General features: G+C 47.4%; 1 protein-coding gene across 1 annotated transcript; it reads left to right on the top strand.

The window, feature by feature from the left end:
- Positions 1-4,856: 4,856 nt before the first annotated feature.
- LOC310772137 (SH2 domain-containing adapter protein F-like) lies at positions 4,857-7,940 on the top strand (the record flags this gene model as incomplete). The annotated part of the gene is made up of 2 exons (XM_083664588.1): positions 4,857-4,976; positions 7,754-7,940. Coding segments are annotated over 2 exons (307 nt in total), but the record flags the coding sequence as incomplete, so codon positions are not given.
- Between the last annotated feature and the right edge of the window lie 7,364 nt (positions 7,941-15,304).

Here is a 15,304-nt window from a genome sequence, read left to right as displayed (position 1 = left end):
ATGAGTGACTTGACTTATTATAGACCTTTTGTTAAAATAGCGCCCAGGTCCCTCCTAAAGATCCTGGGATTTTCCTTGCCAGATGGCCAAATCCAAGATGGCCACTGGCGCCATGTTAAAAAATTGACTTTTGACCCAGAGCACATAGAATAATGTATGAAGACACTTTTCGGTGTAAGTCAACCACGATGAATCCGATTCTGACATCAGTTTGACATTATGGCATAGTTTTGACCCAGAATTCCAAGATGGCTGCCATCCAGTATTGTGGAAATGTAACTTTTGGATGGGAAGGTATACTGTGCGTTTGGGGTTTACCACAAGGAAGGAGATTAACAATGGTGGATGTTTTGGGAGTCATTTCAGAATTATGTTCACTGAAAAGATGTTAATGTCAACACCCATTTTACCTTGGTACTGCTGTACCAACTACCCCCAGGATTTCTTGCATTAAAATATTTAATGAATGCAGATAACTAAAATAAGCTCTTTTTATTAGCTGTAGCTATATATTCTGAATCATCAGATTCCGCTCATAATCTTTAGCCAAGTATGTTGTGTCATACCAGTCGATCACACAGATGATATGTCAACATCACCATGGCGGGCAAGGATGATGGATGACACCTTGTGGACATAGTCCGACCACTTGTATGGGGTGCCATCTTGTGTCTGCCGATCCAATTGCTGATCGAGTTGCCATCCTCTAGATCATGCCCATGTCAACGAGAGTGATGTAGGGTTCTTGCAGCCCTACAGATTGGAGATAGAGCTTCTTGATGCGCTTGCTCTTCTGCGTCTTCCTGTATGTGATGTTGGCGTTGAATAAGGCCACACATTCATCAAAAACACAATGTTCCAGCAACTCGTGGAGGTCTACAAGTTGACCACAACCAGGTCAATCACTGCCTTGTAGCGCTCCACTCCATCTCAGCAGCTCCTACCTTGAGTTCCTCCCCGGGTAGTCTCGCTTGCCAGACTCCCTCCCTACAACGGCAGAGTCTGGCTGCTAATACCTCCACCCTGGTATAGGGGAAAAAGGCTCCGTTCACCTTTACAACTATCCACCAAAAGTATCAAGCAGGCCTGCTTTATTGCACAATCCAGATCCAACCGTTTTCAGCATGTAGCAACGAGCTAGCATTGTTGATGCTGTTGTTTCACAGTGGCACAGGCATTTGAGATAGACAGATTCGACACGGAGGGAGTGGAAACGAAATCCATAAATGGTCGCCACCAGTCAGTCAGAGCTGGTTGGAGCATGCATGCAGGGAGGAGGGTGGAAGATGATTGTGATGCTGCAGACGCAAAGTGCCGCTGTGTGGAAATTCAGCTCGAGCAGGACCCTGGCCATTCACACCAGACGCACTGCTTTGCTCCGCGCCGGTGACAACTTGTACTGACTTCCTATCTGGCTTCACACAATCACTCGCGGGTCTCACACAAAAATAGATCAGACGCCGAAACAATCTCTGCATGGGGCGAGCCGGCCGCATCACGGCTGGTCTGACTGAACGGTCTAATGTGCTAACAAGTGCGCCAAAATGAAACTGGCTGCGCTTCCAGATGCTTCGTCACTTCAGCGTCTGGTGTGTTTGCACCTTTTCGCATCCATTTTGAGCCATGCCTGCATGCATGAGTTCAACTCCTTCCCGTTTGACCTGGCCTCCCCAACCCTCCGCACCCTACAGTCTGCCTGCCTCTGATGAACTCATTGCAGACTAAATCAGCCCATGCTGCAGGAGAGTAGAATTTGACCAGATTCTTGCAAGTCCCGGGGGCCCTATCTTCGCAAAAGCGGTACGCCGCGCGCCTGTTATAATTTTACTGGACATAGGCGTGCCACAATCAGGCGTTTCTGCGCAGAATACGGGGCAGCACCTCTTACGCGCTAAAAAAAAGCACCTCTTACGCGATAAATACTCCGCTGCGCTTGAGCGCACCATAATCTCTATGCTGTGCAGCGCAGCGCAGAGTAAAATTCCTTTTGGATATGTCATTACACACGGACGTGCCACGCCAGGACATCAAATTCTGCTGCTAAAATTGGATATTAGCAGATAATTCAGTGAGGCAATCAACTATAACTCACTGAGAAACTTTTATCACATCACAAAGAGGGAAATTATTGAGAAAATTGAGAAAACTTGTTGGACAATGGACATAGGCTATTCACCTTCACCTATCCCATAGTCTTGCTGGCCAGCCTCCCCTCCCACGCAGGTCTCCATAGTGGGATTGCGATGGGCGGCGCTTAGCGGCAGTGCCCTTTGAAAATAGCTTCCAACAATCCAACTTGCCCTTTTCAGCGTGTAGCAACGAGCTAGCGTGTAGGTTTCTGCCGTTGGCTTGCTAGCTAGTTAGCGTTGTTGTTTTCACTGAGGCGGCAGGGCACTATTTACAGCGACACACAGGGAGGAGGGAGCGGAAGCTGCTCTGATTGACGTGGTCGGAGCCAATGACAGAGTTTGTAATAAGCCGGGAGCGGACATCCGGCAGCCACTGAAACAGTCGCTTCAATGGGGAGCAGCTGTAGAGCAGAGGAGGGCTTATCCCAGTTGCCTGTTTCCGTGGCGCTCTCCCGGTAGGGAGTGGAGGCTGGCCAGCGAGACTAATATAATTATGAAATTACCCTCAAAACACAATAATTGTCATTACTAAACCATGTTTGGTAGGCATGAATTTGCAATTAAAATAGCTATAATTCACCATTGTTAATCTCCGTCCTTACTCTAAAAATGGTAAACCCCAAACACCACATCCGTATATGTTGCCATTCAAAAGTTAAGTTTTCACGCTACTGGATGGCAGCCATCTTGGAATTCTGGGTCAAAATTATGTCAGAATGTTAAACTGATGTCAGAATCAGATTCTTTGTGGTTGACCTACACCGAAAAGTGTCTTCATACATTATTCTAGGTGCTCTGGTTTAAAAGTAAAATTTTCAAGATTGTACCAGTGGCCATCTTGGATTTGGCCGTCTGGCAGAAAGTCGCAGGATGTTTGGGAGGGGCCTGGGGGCTATTTTAACAAAAGGCCCATAGAAGTAACCCTAACCCAAATTACTCATCAAAAAATGTTAGCCAGAGAGTGGTCATGGAATTGAGGTTATAGGCTACCATCAGTTATCAGAAACTGTGATTTCCTTCTCACGTCATTAAATTCACCATTGATTAGTTACTTTAACAGTTTATGATGTTCTATATGGTATCATTGTAATCCTTGACCATGAAAACATAGGGATAGAGATCACCTTTTCTGTGTTATCATGTGTGGTTCAGGAGATATGATGCAAACTACATAATTCACTTATGGCGGAATTAAAATGGCCACGATGAGGCATTTTTGTGATGGCTTAATTTCAGAAGATTTACGGGGCCCCAAACTATAAGCGTACCAAGTTTCATGCTTTTATGAAAAGGTGAACATGATTTTCACATATCATCTGGACTAATACACAGAAATCAGGGTTTTGTCATTTATATGGAGAAGGTTTTTTACAGAGTGATAACTATCAATAAGATACCAGATTGGCAGGGTTATCATACCAAAATATAAACTAGAGACATGTAGGAAGACAAAAATACAAAAATTGTGCGGTCCCCTTAGGTGGTACCGATTTCACCATTGGCCCATGGACTAATTGCATTGTATCCTTCTCAAAACACCACTGAATTCACCAAAACACCACTGAATTCACCATTAACTATTCATGTGAACAGTTTATGATGTTGTATAGGGTGTCATTGTAATCCCTGACCATGAAAACATAGGGGTAGACATCACATTTTCTGCGTTATCATGTGTGGTTCAGGAGATATGATGAAATCAGGGTTTTGTCATTTTTTGGGGTTAGGTTTGTTTACAGAGTGATAACTATCCTTAAGCTACCAAATCGGAAGGGTTATCATACCAAAATATAAACTAGAGACATGTAGGAAGACAAAAATAACAAAATCGTGCGGTCACCTCAGGTGGTACCGATATGTCAAAATTTCAGCCTTGGCCCATGGACTATAAGGGCTGTTATGAGCTCTGTGCTTCCCTTTAGCTCTGCTTTAAACAGACGCAGCAGCGTCCTCAACCTGTAGCACTCAGGACACTTGGCTGTCGGGCCTGTTAGATGGTAGAATGTCATGTTTCAGGACAATACATCATTATGCCAGCTGAGAATATATATATATATATATATATATATCACCGCAGTGACTGAGACTGTTGGTCTCAGTCACTGCAGTGCTTGCTGTCTTTTGATTATGTTTGTGTAAGTGTGTAAGTCCCACCATCCCACCATGGTGAGATTACCTCTATGTGGTCTATGGGGAGGGAATTTCCCATTAATTTGTCCATTGACATTTCGCAAAATCCTCATAACAAGAGTTTTACTTGGACAAGCCAAGAAATTCATCTATATTCAGAGGCCCTGTTTACACGGCGACGCTCCCCGCATAAAATGGCAAACTTCTCTAGCGTTAGTGCCTTCCGTTTACACGGTGACGGCGTTATTGGGGGGTGAAAACGCAAAAAAATGAAAACAGGTCCCAGAGTGGAATTCTTGATAAGGCTGCCCGTTACTATTGCCATGTAAAGTGGAGAAACGCAATTCAAGTGATGACACAGCCCCCCTTCGCCATGTTAGACAATGGTAGGCAATAGGAGCATTGAACTAGCCCAACAATACTATACAGCCTTATGGCACAGACACAATGAGTTGCATTGACATTCAACAAACGTGATAACGAGTGTGTGTGTGTGTGTGTGTGTGTGTGTGTGTGTGTGTGTGTGTGTGTGTGTGTGTGTGTGTGTGTGTGTGTGTGTGTGTGTGTGTGTGTGTGTGTGTGTGTGTTGTGTGTCAGGTGGTACCACGGTGCGCTGTCCCGCTCAGAGGCAGAGTCGCTGCTCATGCTGTGTAAAGAGTGCAGCTACCTGGTCAGGAACAGTCAGACCAGCCGCTCTGAATACTCCCTGTCACTAAGGTAGGACACGCACACACGCGTGCACACACACACACGCGCACACACACACACACACATACACACACACACACACACACACACACACACAGACACAGACACGCGCGCGCACGCACACACACACACACACACACACACACACACACACACACACACACACTGTGACTCCTGCCACCTTAACAAGGGGTCAAAAGGCAGACCGCCATCTATATCATTCTAAACAACTTCCCGAATTGATTGAATGAATACATTAATTAATTGAATTGAATGAATGCCGTGTGTGTGTGTGTGTGTGTGTGTGTGTGTGTGTGTGTGTGTCGTGTGCGTGTGCGTGCATGCATGCGCGCGCGCGCGCGCGTGTGTGTGTGTGTGTGTGTGTGTGTGTGTGTGTGTGTGTGTGTGTGTGTGCGCATGTGCGTGTGTGTCTGTTTGTTTGGGGTGGGTGGGCGAAGCCAGCTTGATCTACCTGATCTCATATCTCATTCTCCACACCTCTCCATCTGTCGCTCCTCTCCTCCTCCTCTCTCTCTCTCTCTTCTCCTCCCCCTCTCTCTCCCCTCCTCCATCGGCCCTGCTTAAGATCGTTGCCGTACTGATTCTTCTCCCGATACTCATTTGCAGGGCGCTATACTGCTTATCTGGTCAAAGCTCTCCCTTGTAATTACGACCGTGATCCATCGGCCTCCCCCTCTCACACCTCTCTCTCTCTCCCGTCATTACTCCTCACTCTCCCCATCCTCGGCTCGGCCGCTCCCTCTCTGTGGCCCTGTTGCTCGGCCCCGCCGGGCCCTTCTAAGTGGTAATCAGGCAGGTAGAGCACACTTCAGTGCACACATCAGCCTCTCCTTAATCGCTAATGAATATGAATTACCTTCTGTGGGCCACACAAGGAGGTGATCAGGGTGGAAAGGAAGGGGAGAGAGAGGGGGAGAGAGAGAGAAGAGGGGGAGGCACACACTAGCCTGGGTAAACCCATCCCCCACGTGACCTGCTCTCAGACCTGTTCTCAGTCACTAGTGACTGGGAACTGAGAGAGCAGGTCACGTGGTGGCTGGGTTTACCTAGGCTAGGCACACACAGTGTCACCATGTTGTGCTGACATACAACAAGCTCATGCATTACTCATGTCCATGGATAGAGTGACGGCTAAACACACACATGCACACGCCCCACCCACACACACACACACACGCACACACACACACGCACACACACAATCTCATAAAATTGGCTGTGTAGGAGGAGGAACCGTGTTCCATGGAGCTTTCAGATTCAAAACTTTCAGTCTTAACAAAACAAACAAAAGCATGTTAGAATGTGTGTGTGTGTGTGTGTGTGGGGGGGGGGGGATTGCAACAGCAACTATTTTGAACTGAATATTTGAAGATTCTGAGATACTATAATGAGAAATATTGACCATTTCTGTGTGGACATTTACGCCACGAAAGGAAAGGACAACGTCTTTCTTAATGCAACGATACAACAGGCATGTGCATGGGCCATGATGGCTGTATCACCTGTCATGAACCACACCTACATTCAGATTAGACAGTCATGAACCACACCATGTGAGCCAGCACTGAAACAGACACGCCAGCCAGCTTTAAACCAGCATGCATATTTATGAAAGAGCAGTGGTAGGTTGTAATGTGCCATGAGATTCATCATGGTAGGTTGTAATGTGTCATGGTAGGTGGTAGGTTGTAATGTGCCATGAGATTCGTCATGGTAGGTTGTAATGTGTCATGGTAGGTTGTAATGTGTCATGGTAGGTTGTAATGTGCCATGCTATTTGTCATGGTAGGTTTTAATGTGTCATGGTAGGTTGTAATGTGTCATGGTAGGTTGTAATGTGCCATGGTAGGTTGTAATGTGCCATGGTAGGTTGTAATGTGTCATGGTAGGTTGTAATGTGCCATGGTAGGTTGTAATGTGTCATGGTAGGTTGTAATGTGTCATGGTAGGTTGTAATGTGCCATGAAAGAAGCCCTAAAACGAGCAGGCGCGGATGAAAGCATGCTGTCAACTTTGAGCGCTGGCATGATGAAGTGGCCCTGGAAGCTAGTGACATGCTGCTCAAACGGATGCTGTCTGGCCGTTTGTCGTCTGCTCTTGTGTTTGTGTTTCAACTGCTCTTCGTCCTTTGATTTGATTGACTAAAATAATGTGGTGATGAATGAGTTGGAGCCCTCGTCTTTCCCTCTGCCTCTATAATTAGACATACATCATGGCTGGCTGACTGCCTCTTAAAGGGGACGTCCTGCGCCCGGCCGACAGGCACTTAAAGGGGAGGAACCCGACAATTTCACCATTCTCTCCCCCTCTCTCTCCCTCTCTCTCTCTCTCTCTCTCTCTCTCTCTCTCTGCCCTGCACTGTAATCATAATCACCACCCTTTGTCTTTCCTTCCGTGTGCCAACATTACACCACTCACTCATCCATCCGTCTCTACCTCCGCTCGTTGCGTTCCCCCTGCGCCCCCTCTCTTCCCATCAATTTTGACATGGCGTTAAATCTTGGTTAGATATGTGCCATAAACATGCAGGAAAGAGAACGGCGTATATCCAGCCGTGTCATTTTCCACAGTGTCATTATGTGACAAAATGTGCTTCGCGCGGCGCGCTGGTTTCCGTGCCCCACATTTCATGTTCTCTTCCCTACTTTTTCTCTTTTTTCACACTTCTATATTGGGTCTCTCGCTCTCTCTCTCTCTCTCTCTCCCTCGTCTCCCTCCCCATCTAAAATGGTTTCTTCTTCTCTGCCTCTCCCTCTTGCCCACAGGAGCTGCCAGGGTTTCATGCACATGAAGTTCACGCAGTGTAAAGACGGCAAGTATGTGCTGGGGCAGAACAGCCCGCCCTTTGACACCATCCCAGAGGTCATCAACTTCTACACCACACACAAACTACCCATCCGTGGCGCGGAGCACCTCTCCCTGCTCTTCCCCGTGTTGGTGCAGACACTCTGATTGCCCCCCCCCCCCCCCCCCCCCCCCCACCGGGGTTTCACGGCGATCGGACACCTATAAAACTCGATTGATTTGAATGTTTGATGGGATCTTCCCACTGGACCGCCAGCGCTCCGTTCTCATTGGACTGGGCGATTTTTTCCGATGATTCAGCACGCCGATGGCCGATGCCCTCACCCACCCCTGCTGTTGTACATGTGCCAAGTGTCTCCAACATCCAGGCGATCGATTCACGTGAAATGCAATACCGGAACTGAAGGCCACCTTTGCTGTAACTCCTCCCTCCAGTCTCCTCTCTGAACCAAGGGGAGCATGAGTCCAGGCCTGGAATCTGACATGGCTTCATTCACGTCTCAATGAAACGACAGAGGGAGAGGGTCGAGGAAAGGTTTAGAGACATTTTGTACATTCTGAAAGCAGCTCCGGCCTAGAGAAGACGGAGGGTGTGTTCCGATCAGCCAGTAGTTCCCAGCGAAGAGGACTACACAGGGTATTCAGCCATGTTAAGTAATATGGCTGAAGACCCTGTGCAGTCCACTTCGCTGGGAACTACTTGCGATGGGAACGCACCCCTAGTCTCAAGACGCGTTGGCTCCTGCAATTTCCATATACTCCCGACAACCACCGTCTGTACTTGGCAGGTCTCAAAGCTGGTCAAGAAATAAGGCGGGATATCTGGTCAAAATAAGGTGGGTATCCAATCACCTGCCTCGTTTATGTTTCCGAGTGTCATGATTGGTTGAATACCATCGAACTTCCTGCCGGCGGTCTGAAGTTTTTTTTCTTTGGAAGATGATAACTTCCTCTGTCCAAATTTGAATGGGCTGAAATACAGACTGTCTCTGAGATGACATGATGAGATTGACTGGCTTGAGAGACTAGAGAAGACCTGCAGAAGATTGAGATGGAAATACTGCTGTTCTACAACAACACCTCATCAACATTGGTAGAATATTGCTGTTGTCAGGTGAACACCTTGCAACTCCTATTTTGCTGATATTCATATTTATTCTGGGATCGAATGGTTACATGAGATGAGAAAAGCTTTTCACCCTTGCGCTTGGGAGGCCGTTTTATAAATTTGAAAACCCCTTGTAGATTTTTCTAAAATTCATGGTTGCCAATCTAAGAATAATGCTATTTTTCGAAGATATAAGGTTTTTACCCAACAGCAGCGATATTTCAAAACTTTTCCTGCACAAAACCACACCTGTACCGTAGCTCATGGATGAATGTCTCCCGCTGATTTGAGTCTGTACAGTAGTCTGTCCTGTCGCTGCTATATGATGAAGACTTGCTTGCACCCGTATGTCTCCATGTCACTTGCTTTTAGGTTGTTCATCTGAAGCAACAATAGTGTTTTGTTGGTACTTGTGTTGACCCTGTTGACTTGGATCTTGTTGGTTGCCGACACTGCAATTTGGAAGACAATACTGGGTTTGCAAAAAGCAACGTGTGTGTGCGCGTGCGTGTGATGCCATCTTCCCCATCCGCTCACTTAAAGCTCTAAACTGGAAACTGGGCCGTGAGCCACAGCCAAAGCAAAGTAGTCCTTATCGGGAAGCATTGATCACTCTGAGAAAACTCTGTGAATGTTGGCCGCAATCTCACCATTCCTGCAGTATCTGTGGCTCCGATCCCAGATTTTTTTTGGCTGCCCAACTGATGACATGCTGGTCGGCGAGTTGAACTTGTGAGTGACGTGTTTTTGCCATCTGGAATGGGTTCCCACAATGCCGCTGCCTGGTAGCAGCGCTGTGTGTGTGCCACATTTTAACCTTAAAAACAAACGGAGGAATGATTTTAGATGATGGGTTTGTTCGTCTACTACTATACTATATTGCCTGGGTTGTTTACATTAGTACGATGGTCATTTACCTGCTGTGTTGAAGCATTTCACCTGTGTGCTCAAAACAATAAAGTGTTTCTAAAGAGTGTCGAGTCTATATATAGTACCGTGCAATCTTCATTGTCTTGTTTTTGATTCACTTCCCACGGATTCAGATTAAAAGTATAGCCTATTGTGTTTTAATACAATAGAAACACTGGGGCTTTTTCGCAAGCCCGGAGAGTAGGAACAGAAGCACAAAGGGATCTGGCAGGAATGCATGCGTCGCACACCCACAGACACACACATGCCTCTCTCCATCCATTAACAGCAGGGAGGGAGGGAGAGAGGGAGGGAGGGTGAGAGACGGGGGGTGAGGTGGTGCTGAGGAGGGGTGAGGTGGTGCTGAGGAGGGGTGAGGCAGACCTCATTATTTGGGCTGCGCTGCAGTGAGAGGCGCTGGGATTGCTTTCATTACAGCTCCAAATGAAATAGAGCGGGCTGATTACGCGCGTGACGGAGGAGAGACCAGACGAGCTGGATCACTCCACACGGAGAGGAGGAGAGAGAGACTGAGAGGAGAGAGAAGCTGTCTGGCTGCGTTTCTCCACACTCCAAACACGTGTGTGTGGGTGGGTGTTTGTGAGTGAGTGTAAGAGGGGGGGACAGTGGAGTGGAATGGGGGGCTGCTATAGTCCCATTTCTGGAACATGGCTCCCTGGGGAGGGATATGAATAATAACGACTGTAGCAATAGGCTACAACATGCAAAAATCAAACAAAGATCAGCCTCGCGTTCACTAGCTTTTGATTAGCTCTTACCTTAACTCGGCTTGTCAGTGTGTTTGCAGTATGTCTATTTGCTGTCTTATTAGGCTGGAGAAGGATTCATATAAAGCTGAGTGGGGTTTCATAGTTTCATATGACTGCATGTGTGTAGCTTGGAATATGGCATCATCATCATCCGAGACGGATAGCATTATTATAGTGTAGTATGAAATGTGCCTGTGTGTGTGTGTGTGTGTGTGTGACTGTCTGTCTGTGTACAGCTGTCTTATCAGAATCAGAATGTGTGTAATATCGTTTCTGTGGTGTGTGTCGATGATTATGCGGTGACAGCAGCTGGTAATCTATCAGACAAGCTCGGAGGAATGAACACCTGTGATCGCCATAGAGCCAGAGAAAATGTCAGGCAAACACACATGCACACACACACGCACACGCACATGCACACACACACACACACACACACACACACACACACACACACACATGTACATGCATGCCCAGACACACTCTCAAGCACATGCACAAGTCTTCCTACACACATGTCCATATTGACAGTATGTGTCTGGCTCACACGCTTGCATACCCTTGTGCGAGCAATGTGGAAATATAATTTAATGAATTGGAATAGAATGGGGGGAATCTTTATTCAAATATGAAATCTTCGTTATTTTAAGAAAAAGGATCATCTGTTACAAAAAGATTATATCTTTTTTTAAAGCAAACCATGCAACTTTTTTTTAAAGGGGAGTCCTTGACTGGCAAAATGATCATGTTTGACTAATGAAAATTCTGTCATCCCCTAGTCACCCTCATGCCAGTTCGAGATTCAAGATGTTTATTGTCACTCTGTTGTACAAGTACACACGTGTGCACAGGGAGGTTTCCAGCACCACTCGAGAGAACAACAGTACAACAACAACTCAAGTCAATGGTGACGGTGCAGTGCCCCGAGTTTTCACTTTTGAGTGAACTGTCCCTTTAAAGGCCCCCCCATGGGCGCCAAACACCTCCAGTGTGCCGGTCACACGACGACGTACAGAAAAAGCTCCAGGCTGCTTGCATGTCTCAGAGCAGGGGAGAGTCAGCCGGCTGTGCACACACGCTCAATGTCACGAGTGAGCGAACCGACACGCCATGTCAGACCCAACCCGCGCCGCCACCGCCCCGTCCCAGACACGCTAATCCCTGCAGTTGTGGCAGGCAGGACAGGCATGGAGGCGTTTGGGTTGGAGGCCAGTGCTGAGCAGGTGTGTGTGCACGCCGCCGGGCCCTGGAGACTGCCATCAGAGAAGGGCTGTGCAGGGAAGCAGCTGCTGTGCTGTGGCGCGGGGGGAGGTGGGGGGGGGGGGGTGTTGTCAGGAGGGTGTTGATGGCGTGTATGTGTGTTTGGGGAGTGGGGTTGTAGAAGGAAGTGGTTGGGTGGGTGGGTGGTTGGGGGGGTAGCCTACTGAGAGGAGGAGTTTGGAAGAGCGATGACTGCTTATCCACTCCTGCCACCTATCTGTAATGAATGGATGACATTCAGAGGCTATAGCTGCGATAAGGAGGAACATACAGTCATATACAGTACTGGAGATGGGGGGGGGGGGTCATGGATCCTTAAATAGACAACATAGTCCACCATTTTTGATTTGTCCCGGGAGGATTTTTGTCATCGTATTATTGAAGAGTGATGAAACCTATGTTTTGAATATTCATCCTTGGACAGTACATTCTCTAATTAGGATCAGTTAATTAACTGATTGATAGTGAAATTAGAGTATTTCTCATTTTGCTGAGGACCCCTAGAACCTCTTCAAGGACCCCTGCAGGTCCCCTGGACCCCATGTTGAGAAGCACTGCAGTAGATAGAGTGACGGTGATGTGACTCAACTGGGATGTTGTAGTGAGTTCCAAATATTTCATTGATCTTACAGTGGCTCCTTTGAGTCTCCGTTCAGTGTATGATCAATATTCCATTACCTGTATATATGTATGATCAGTATTCCATTACCTGTATATGTGTATGATCAGTATTCCATTACCTGTATATGCATGTATGTATATATGATCAGTATTCGACAGGGTTAGCAGCAGCAGAGGGGTGTGATGGTGGATGCAAGTAGGAAAGTCCACCAATCCAAATCTCACCCAGCTCCTTGAGTATCTCACTCCCAAGTGACCTTTGCCCCGGCCTCCCCCCAGCCTCCTCCCAGCTGCTCCCCCGATAAAGCCCTCTGATCTTGGGGCAGCTTATCGCCGAAGCCTGCCTGGGTCTGGTCTTTTATTGTGTTCCACACATGTAATTACATTGTATTGGATGGGACGGGAGGCAGGCAGGCAGGCAGGCAGCGAGGGAGGGAGAATCCTCACACAGCAGCAGATGAATGTCAGTGTCAGCCTCCTCTCTGGTGTGAGAGCGGTTGGGATTGCGCTGTGGAGGAGGAGGCGGGGCCGGGGCTCCGCAGGGCGTGAGTGACAGCCTGAAACGGGACCCCTGGCTGCTCTCTGGCCGGCCCCTCTCTGCACCTCAAAGCTGCCTCAAAAGGGAGCCGGTGGACTTGAGAACGACAGAAGTGTTTCATACACTGGCACATTCAGTATTCAGTGGTCCAGACCAGATGGAGTCTTTGTTCTTCCCGACACACACACATGCACGCACGCACACACACACACACGCACACACACACACACACACACACACACACACACACACACACATACATGCACGCACACGCACGCACACACACACATGCACGCACACGCACGCACACACAGACACACACACACACACATGCACAAACACTACCTCTGGTGCACGCACAAACATGCCTGGCCTGCACAGACAAATGCACATGCGCACACATGCAAATGAACACACTCACTCACACACACACACACACACACACACACACGTGCGCACGCTCCCTCGCCACACACCAGCATAAAGCCAGGATGGCGGTGGCATGGCGTGGTGGTGATTCTCTTGTCCTCTGTCATGTTCACATTAGTCGTATGCAAATAGGCATTGTGCACAGAGAATGACACAAATCCACCGTGTCTAAACCCTCAAAGAAGACTGGTGACGCCTATTTAGTTAACATGATTTATTAAGGTGGTTGACCCAGTTAGTGCGTGCAGCAGTTTATGAGGGGTTGTTAGGAACATTTGGAGAAATAATGGAGTCTATATTAGCTGTAAGCTAATGGGTTTGAAAAAGACAGGGTGAATTTTGATTTGATTTGATTGAACCTGTTTTGAGCTGTTTGCCTGATCTAGAAGGGAAACGATGTCAAATGAGGAGGCCTTTGCTGCGTTCAACTGGGCTCGTGTTTACAGCTGTATTATAACTAAGTTAATCAATAGGGCTGTGCAATATTTCATCGTTAATTTAAAAAAAAACGATTTGTTTTGCGGTTTTGTTGATTTTTGTTCACCTGTATCTTCATTGTACTGTTTTTTTAAACATTTGTGGGTATCTATTTACACAATAATGCACTTTTGTGTGTGTGTGTGTGTGTGTGTGTGTGTGTGTGTGTGTGTGTGTGTGTGTGTGTGTGTGTGTGTGTGTGTGTGTGTGTGTGTGCGTGCGTGTGCGCGACTGTGTGTGCATATAAGACAAATTTCTGGGACAGAAATCTAATGCAATCTAATGAGGCTGGTGAGGAGGAAGATGACAAGTAGGAGATTGAGGACGAGGTAACGAAGAATGATTCCCTGACTGTAAATGACTCCTGACACAATTCAACATTTTGGACATTCTCTAATGTTCTGATGGCACGAGGCCCAAATCATACCCAGCTACCTGGAGGAAGAGAACGCTAAAACATTCTGACAGCAAGTCCTCTGCGGGCCCTTAAGCTGGAGATGCACAGCTGGTATTAAATTCTTGCTGTCTCTTTCCATCAGAACTGGAGGCGCGGCGGAGCTGAGGTGAGTATGAGATGCCAGTCAGCCAGTATGGAAGGTTATTTAATTGTGAGTATTTATAAAAGCAACCTGCCCTACATCCCTGTCCAACCATTGATCACTAATTCATTCAACTGTGAGTCCAAAGTAACATACAAGTAGAGGTAAAAGTACTCGCCTACCACTGCAGAAACCCGGGTTCAATTCCTGGCAGCGGTACTTCCGGCCTGGTCAGACTCAGACGTTGTTCCTACACACACAAATGGCTGTGTCTGCGGGTGGGAAGCCGGTGGGGTATGAGTCCTGGTCGCTGCACTAGTGCCTCCTCTGGTTGGGTGGTTGGGGCGCCTGTTCGGGGAGGGAGGGGAACTAGGGAAAATAATGTGCTCCTCCCACGTGATATGTGAAACACCTCGCTGTCAGGTGGAAAGAAGCGGCTGGCGACTGCACATGTATCGGAGGAAGCATGTGCTAGTCTACGGCTCTCGCCAGATCAACAGAGGGGGGTGGAACAATGACTGGGACAGCATGGGGAATTGTCCGAGAACAAGTGTTGAGAAAAAAGGGAAAAATGACCTCAGCCAAAATTTGGCTGTTGAAAAGTTGACAAGTGGCTGCTTTTGCCACACAGAAAAATCGTGGGGTTTATTTGACAATAACAAAATGCATTTGAATGTGCTTTTAATGACTTACCAGACACTGACATCTGACTCCACCCAACTGGCGCTCCCTACAGGTTAAAATAAGAACCAAGAATTATTTGCATTATTTACCACTGTTTGAGACGCAGGTCTGCCTATGAAGGGGAATACGAGATCATCAGTAAGCGCCCCATTAGGAAATTAAGTGGTCAAATCAGA

Source organism: Poromitra crassiceps (assembly GCF_964638095.1).
Source record: "Poromitra crassiceps genome assembly, contig: HAP1_SCAFFOLD_2071, whole genome shotgun sequence".
NCBI lineage: Eukaryota > Metazoa > Chordata > Actinopteri > Beryciformes > Melamphaidae > Poromitra > Poromitra crassiceps.
Note: the sequence above shows the minus strand (reverse complement) of the source record. Positions and strands in the feature narration are given on the sequence as shown.